The sequence below is a fragment of the Haliaeetus leucocephalus genome, unplaced genomic scaffold (assembly GCF_000737465.1).
Source record: "Haliaeetus leucocephalus isolate CR32 unplaced genomic scaffold, Haliaeetus_leucocephalus-4.0 Scaffold306, whole genome shotgun sequence".
In the NCBI taxonomy this organism is placed as follows: domain Eukaryota; kingdom Metazoa; phylum Chordata; class Aves; order Accipitriformes; family Accipitridae; genus Haliaeetus; species Haliaeetus leucocephalus.
This window is the reverse complement of record NW_010972742.1, coordinates 1,056,350-1,064,167: the sequence shown is the minus strand read 5'-3', so window position 1 is coordinate 1,064,167 and position 7,818 is coordinate 1,056,350. Positions and strand designations below refer to the sequence as shown.

Genomic DNA, 7,818 nt, shown 5'->3' with positions numbered 1-7,818 from the left:
CGGGGAGGAAACTCTCCGAGGGCCGCTGACCCGCCTGCTTTGGTAATAATACGTAGCGTAAGACTTTTGCCCGTCACTGAAGAGGTAGCTAATGCTCAGTCCGTCGCTTATACAATCTCAAAGGAAAAACGTCCGTTCTGCCTTCTCAAGCCTTACCAAGTCAGGAGGGGCCGACTATTTTTCCCCCCTTTGTTTTTCAAAATCAAGACTTAACGTGACTTTAGAACTCTCTCAGCAGTTTCAGTTTGTATCGCGTTTTGATTCTCCCTCCTCGCCTGTACTCCTCCCAACGACTCCAGAACCAAAATCAGCCCCACACAATCGATTTTTTAAAGTTCAGCGGCAGCTATCCAAGTTTCGCCAAAAAGCTAGGGGAGGAAAAAGACCGACACTTCAGTTTTATCAGTTACTAACTTGCAAAACGTGTCTTCTAAAAGAAAAATAAATTAAGGAAAGACTCATCCCTGATCTATACAGGAGGCTGTGCAGCTGCACCATATGCTGCAGGAACACAGGCTACACAAGCTACCACCACTCAGAAAAGTGTTGAGCTTAAACCTCTGGTAAACCTAAGAGTTCTAAGATTTTCTTCTTCTATATAAAATAAATAAATAAAATGCCAACATAAAAAAAAAATCCTAATATATTCAAGGAGGTATTAAAATATTTTTGTAATAGACTTCAGTTATTTTTAGGATATGCAGGAAGTTGTACAGCACATTAAGTTGTGAGACTATCCACTTACCAGCAAATAGTATTCTACACATTAACACACAGATCATGATAACTGCCATAGTCCTCATCTGAATATGCAGCATCAGTAGCAACAACCAATGGATCTAGTCTTTAACTAATCAGAACATTGCAATGAAGACAACATTTTACATACATGGACAAATAAGTTCATCTTAGTCTATAACCGAGCTGCCTCTGTATATTCCATTTATAATAATTCTCACTCATTTTAATCTGTAATTCAGAGAAGAAGCATTAGCCAGATTTTTCTTTTCTAATACCTCTTCTATACTCTTTGCTTGTCTGTTCCATATAGGGGCAAATCTTAGATGAACTCTGCCACCAGTGCACTTTGCACCGCGCCATCAGCGTATTGCCCTCTTAGATCTCCAGCGTTTCTGGAGTCACGCAGCCATCTCCTGCATAAATCTTTTGGTCTGCACCCTTTTGCCAGGACAAAAGCACAGACATTAGTAAGAAGTCACTTTTCATCCAACAGATGTGTCCATTTTCATTGAAGAAGCAAGCAGTCTTCTGCATTTCTGCTTTTTCCTATTTATTTCTGCCATGGTCTCACCAAATGACCACAAGCAGCCTTTTAACTCAACAGCCAGCAGTCTCAGCCTTCTCAGACGTTGACATCACCACAGCATAGGGTGGACTGAAAACCTACGTATCTTGACCAAATCATTTTTTTGTTTCTTAGGAAACCCCTTGTCTCTTCATGTCAGCTTCAGGTCACCCACGGCTACTTCAACAAGCTGTATTCTCCTTACAGTAACATTACAGCTTCATAATTCCACAAAAAAACCCCTTCCCAGATAGACAAAGCTTTCAATGCTGTCCATTTTGCTGCCATTTTTTCTAGCATTTGTACAGTTTTCTTCCTTCCTCTGGCAGAAGACCATTTTCTTTATCATGTCCATATTCGTATCTTGTTAGATTGTTCACTAGTCCCTTACAGCACGTTGACCTGGCTCTGCAAGCTCTTATTCTCCATGTCTATCTTCGTTTTGACGTTAGTGCTACAACTTATTTCCATATAGTGAATAAAATATTGTCAAGATGTTTGAACAATACAGAAGATTCTGCCTGAAGACAGAATGCAAGTGTCAGATGCAACTGTCATGGTCAGTTTTAGCTCAAAACGATTCTGAAAGCGGGTGGCTTTAAGAGGAAAAACAGTTTTTCTTCCCACGCAAACCTATTTTCTGCCCCAGGAACCTGAACAATAATTTTAAAAAGTTCCAAATAGTTAGATTTTAGGCCTAAATATATTTGCTACAACTTGAAAGGTGTAATGCCCTGACTCCACTTCCATTGCTTACTTCCTAGCTGTCCATGTAATTGTTTATGTAACAGTCAAGTACAGTAGTTTAAGAATTCAATTGCAAAAACTGATTCACAGAATCATCTTGCTTTTCTACTTGAAAGTACGTGGATTTCTGAAAACGTTCTGCAACATTAATGCTTTTTATCATCCATCAGTGTAACATCTGCGTAAGGAAATCCTGGCTTCTACACACACATATCTGAAGATCAAGACCAACTTTTGATAATTACATACAAAACATTTTTTGCTCCAACACACCTTTGGTCATACCTGTTTAGCATTTTTAACCATACAATAGCAGCCTTTTACCCCCACCCCCTCATTCAAACACACAAACAGTACTACTTTTAGGTAGGAAGCATAATCTCAGCCTCATGGCAAACCTTGTGGAAAAGAGCTGCATTGGAAGAAATACTTAATCCAAATACAAACAGCAGTTCTCTACCGAGGATCAGCCATTTGATTATTAGTCTATGCTACACTTCAATGTAATAAGAGTGCTGTTCTACTGGGAATGGTGTTCCTTGATAAATTAGTTTCTTTCAGCCTGATTGGGATGCGGATAATTCCACGGCACTTTTGAGAAGGAATACAGTATAATCCCAGAATCCCAACTGACATGCCATTCCCGCTACATTTGATGTTTAAGGCGGTATACAAGAGGTATTGCTGAGTACAGCCAATAGCTGATATATTAACCTACAGAAATTGTGCTACCTATACTTCATCCTAGGCTTTGTGAAACACTAATGGTCATGAACTATGCAGGTCACTTACAAAAAAAAAAGTATTCTTTGAATGTCCAAGAAATCAAAAAACTTTATGTTGTTAATGTTCTCATGGCAGGTATTTTTGTGTTGTTTTTTTTTTCCAAGTTAACATGGCCCTTATTAGATACCAAGGAGAGATACACAAGAACTAAAGGGGGAAAAAAAAAAAAAGACGACAAAAAAAAGAAAAGCATGGAGTTGTTATACCTTGCAGCTTTTAAAACAGATTCTGTTCACAGTGTCAAAAAGCAGTATTTCTCCACTCCAGCTTTGCTCTAAAACCAACAACTGTTGTGGGTTATGTGATGCAAAATTTATGGAAGATGGATGATAATTTTTAGTTTTGAAGTGTTTAGCTTGTCTCAGTACATACACTGGTAAGTGCCCTTTAAAAAATCTTAGGTATGACAGCATAAGAAATAGGTCATACTTGCACTCCAGGCACCGGCCTCTCACATTCCAGAGCTGCAATTTATTCTTATTTTGAACAGTTCTATGCAACGATCAGCTAACCCTGCCAAATCATTTAGGGTTTTATCTTTTCATAACACACGTCGAGCTTAAAAACCCTGAGAGCTTTTAAGATAGCATTGATTGGCAGCAGAAGTTTCTTGAAATAGTTTAGAAAGGGCAAAAAAGTGACACAAAAATACTTCATTTCAACTGTAGGGGTCTAGGGGTAAGATCAGAGAAAGGTAATTTTAAGAGGTAAGTTTAAATTTAACTATATGGAGTGCTTTCAGTTATCCAGTGCTTTAAAAAAAAAAAAAAAATCAGGTTATCTCACAGACTTGTCCTCTTTGCTCTTTCCTCCATCTGCCCAGACACAGAGAGGCCTCTAACTGTACAGCAGATGGTTTACTTGCAGCCCACAGCAACAGTCTTTCAAAAGGTGTTAGTCTTGAGTCTCCTAATCAGAGAGAAATGAAACAATTAACCCCATAATCCACAGTAGAGACACAGACAGAAACCTGAAGGAAGATTGCTATTCACAGAAAATATCAAGTAAGACTAAGAACGAATGCTGAAGACCTGCCAGGTTTTGCAATCCAACCCGCCATCCATCCATCCGTAGCCTTTCAGGGCATACCACTAGTTTAGGTAAGAGCCCAAACCAACTGTTCGCTCCTCTCAGTCATGATCCCTACAAAGGGCTGTTTCTAATTGCTTAATTGACGCAGGTACTATCATTTCTTAAACTGAGCACAGCCTGAGGCAGCTTCCCTGCATCCAGTACCTGGCTTGCATCAGCTTGCTGACAGACCTTACTGTCTGTAGCAGCGCTACATGTGAATGAATCGAAGTCCACTGTTATGTCTTGAACGTTTCTTTCATTGGCATTGTCAAAGCTATTTTTACCATGTAGCTGTTTAAGATGTTTCCTCAGAACGGGTTTATGCGCAAAAACCATGTCACAGTAGTTACACTTATGGGGCTTGTCCCCACTGTGCAGGTTGAGATGGTCCTGTAAGGAACATTTCTGAGAGAACGTTTTCCCACAGATCTTACATTGGAACGGTTTGATGCCTGCGTGCACTCTCATGTGCCGGTGGAGATTGCCTTTCTGAGTGAATGTCTTGCCACAGAGGAGACACATAAATAGTTTATGCATCTTTAAGTGATTAGCATAGTTTTCCAGATGCCGAAATACTCTTGTGCACTTTGGACATTGATGGTGCCACTGGAGGCCTTTGTCTATACCTCGGTTGTTAGGCCCAAACATATCTTTAGAGGCCAGAATGATGTTATCACTGCCAGCATATGAAAGGGCATAGTTGTGGAGGTGGTTTTGCTCTATTTCACTTGCTCTGTTTTCAACAGTGGAGTTGATAAGAAAGTGTTGAGGCTCTGAGGAATGCAGTGCAGTTTGTTCAGAAGAAATAAACTGGTTCTGATCCTTCTTATTCCTAACTTCTGTTACCTCCCCGATGGACTCCACCTTGATGATCTGAATATCACTATCCTCCATGTCCATACTGTCTTCTGAAGGTTGAATACAAGGTGAATCTTGCTGCAGAGAGTCGTCATCTCCTTGATGTTCCTTCAGCTCAGAGGAGTCACTTTGCTGTTCACACTCCTTGCTCTCCAATGGCTGCTTCGGTTTTATAAACTTCCAGAGGGCCTGCGTACATCGTTCAACAATGTGGCTCATCTGCAGAAAGCTTGCAGCAGTCAAGTAGTTTACCAGTTCCATTTCAGGAAACTCCAGAATACCACTGTAACAGGAGAGAAGCAGCTGCCTCCCCACTTCTGAACTCTGCAGTATAGAGATTTTTACATCTCTGGAGTCGTTCAGTAAGAACTGATCTCTTAAAAAGGGAGAGCCAGCAGCAAATACAATTTTATGCCCATGAACTTCAATGTCATCTATATGGACCACGACATCACAAAATTTGTTTTCTTCCCTCAGTTTGTTCATTTTCTGTAACATCGAATCCCCGTAATTGTCAAACTTGAAGTGAAGAATATCTGATCTTTCTGACATTTTGGCACACCTAAGGAAAAGCAGCAAGAAAAAAAACCACAAGTGAGAATTTTTTCATTTTCTAAAATGCAAGTTAGAAGGGTCTAAAGAAATAATATAAAGTGTGTGTTTAATCAGATGTTATGTTTTATCCTAGATAAACGCTGAAGTCTGTTACAAGTTAAAAAAAAAATAATAAATCAAGTTTGCACCTCACCTTACAATATCTTTTACCTTTTTTTAATTTAATGCCGCTTGAATATAAAGTAGAGGTGATAGGACAGAAATTCTCCTGAAGCAGTATCCTAAAGAGTTAAGATGTTTTCCACACTACTTGTCTGGAATTTAAAGGGAAACCACTGAATTATTTTTAGCAGCCTTTGCTCTTGTAAAGCTTTGCTTCCACATTAAAACTCCTCAGAGATTTTGTCTTTACCAAATAACAAAGACGTTCCTTCAGCTTTTGGTTCTTTATTTCCTTCAATGCTTAAATAGCTTTCATGACAAATGAATTCAAGGTAAGACAGTACCCAGCACTTGCCAGACATGCAAACATCCCTCTTAACCTTCTGGCATCTATCATATACTGCTCCTAAGAGTTACAGTCCAAGAACAATGGCTACAGTTCCTCTAGGACACTTCACAATTTGCAACAATATTGACATAGGACACATCTCGTTGGCAGTAACTGTAACTTCAACAAGCCAGTCTTAGGAAGGACTACGCAAGCTTTGCGGTATCTGCAGCACTGGGTTTAATGCATTGTTTTAGATTGTCTTGTAAGTTTTTTTGCAAGGGTTGGTTTGCTGTGCGTTGTTCTCTTTTTTTTAAAAAAGATCATAGAAAAAAAACGTTCTGTATGGCCCCTCATTATATAAATCACACCTTCTAGGCTCCCTGTTTTGAATACCTGGGGAATGTAGGAAGTCTTGTTTCTCATCTTCTTTGGAAGATCATTCCTCTAGGAAGTTTGTTCTTGTTTGACAGTATTTGGAATGAAGAACAGTGGATCTTCCAGAAAACAAGTATTAGTCTTTTCTCTTTCAACAGTTGTTTTAAGAATTTAGGAGACTACACTGATTCTCGATGAAACACTGTTCACGCAATCGTGCCAGAGAACTGGGATTGCAGGAAGTGAAGAAATCACAGGAGACTAAATGATGCAAGATTTAGTGAGATAAAATAACAAAACAAAGCAAAACTTACACCTCACAACTATTACAACCACCACATAAAGCTTGAAAGGAAGCTTTGAAGTTTACAGATAAAAGCCGATACTGCTCTGTTGGGGCATGAAGTATCAGCTCAGTGTACACAACAGGAAATGGAGTCATGCCTAGTGTAAATGAATGAGTACACAAGACAGGGGTTCAAAGAAGAACATTTTTAGAAGTATCTGCTGATGGTCAGGGTTGTTTCAATTTGCTGATCAGACATCATTCGAAACATGACCTCCTCACTACTCAAGCCCATCAGGTATATCTTCCAGCGTACAGCACGTGAGAATTAGAAAGGGATTTCAAAAGTCTTCAGAAACAAGGGACTATGGAAAGTTCAGAAACAGGGTAGCATCACTCTGCAGCACAAACAGTTCTGCTGAATCTACAGAAAGTAGAGCCGCCAGTCTCTTAGTTATCCTGTCTTCAGTGCTGCCTGACTCATCCCCATTTCTAGGGCAAAACATTGAATTTTACGAGGCAATAGCCTTTGGCAAATATAAACGGTAGCAACAGATCAGCGTGCAGTATCTTCAGTGAATTTCAGGCGCCATCGAACTGTTTCTCTTTGTGTTTTCTCTTGGAAGCGATGAAGGAAGTCTACTCGTGAGCCTGTTTTTTCCACCTGGGGGTACTACAATATAAGCGCAGTTAAAGCGCCCGTGCCAAGGTAACGCTATATTGTGCTGCTAACCCGACACAGCTACTCCAGTGGCTCTGCGTTCCTCGGGCAGGTGACAAGAGCCACACCACGAGAAACTGAAAACAGAAAAGAAGCGACTTGCCTTGACACGCGTTCAGTTTCTACTACCACTGATCTCCAAGAAAAAAAAAAACAACAAAGCCACCCAATGAACCCCAAATCCTCTTTCTGGGGAGGCTGGCAGACCGAGCCCAACTTCTGGTCAGCCGCGACCCTCCGGGCCGAGCGGGGAGGGCAGGGCTCTCCCCCCTGGAAGCCGGTGCTTCCACCGAGGCGGACGGCCACCGTCTGCCCCGCACGTACTTCCCGACAACCGGGGAAAACGATGTCGCGGGACAGCCCAACCGAGACCCCGCGCGGCTGTTCAAAACCGTCCCCAAACACCAAATCCGTCGCAAAACCGGCGGTGCGTGGGGGGGTGTCCCCCCGCGGAAGGGGCACGTACCTGTCGCGCCGGGCCGCGTCCCCCCGCTGGCACCCGCGGCCGCTCCTACCGCAGCGCACGCCGCGGCCTCCGGCTACGGACCTAGAGAGGGGAGGAGAGCCGCCGTGAGCCGCCGCCCGGGCTTGGGGTCGCGCCGCCCCAGCGCCGGACC

General features: G+C 41.8%; 1 protein-coding gene across 3 annotated transcripts; it reads right to left on the bottom strand.

Annotated features, from left to right (window-relative positions):
- Nucleotides 1–35: 35 nt before the first annotated feature.
- ZBTB26 (zinc finger and BTB domain containing 26) lies at nucleotides 36–7,734 on the bottom strand. 3 transcript variants are annotated; one of them, XM_010570738.1, is made up of 3 exons: nucleotides 7,668–7,734; nucleotides 4,076–5,333; nucleotides 36–3,748 (listed from the first exon to the last, which is right to left on the bottom strand). In XM_010570738.1, exons 2-3 carry the CDS (start codon nucleotides 5,321–5,323, stop codon nucleotides 3,734–3,736), a joined length of 1,263 nt encoding a protein of 420 aa, XP_010569040.1. In that variant the 5' UTR covers nucleotides 5,324–5,333; nucleotides 7,668–7,734; the 3' UTR covers nucleotides 36–3,733. The 3 variants fall into 3 exon arrangements, with proteins under 3 accessions (XP_010569040.1, XP_010569037.1, XP_010569039.1); XM_010570735.1 differs by having other exon boundaries at nucleotides 36–5,333; XM_010570737.1 differs by lacking the exon at nucleotides 7,668–7,734 and adding an exon at nucleotides 6,213–6,455 and having other exon boundaries at nucleotides 36–5,333.
- Between the last annotated feature and the right edge of the window lie 84 nt (nucleotides 7,735–7,818).

Excerpts from the sequence above, each read along its gene's own strand:
- ZBTB26 (XM_010570735.1), bottom strand. The coding sequence starts at position 5,323 with ATGTCAGAAAGATCAGATATTCTTCACTTCAAGTTTGACAATTACGGG.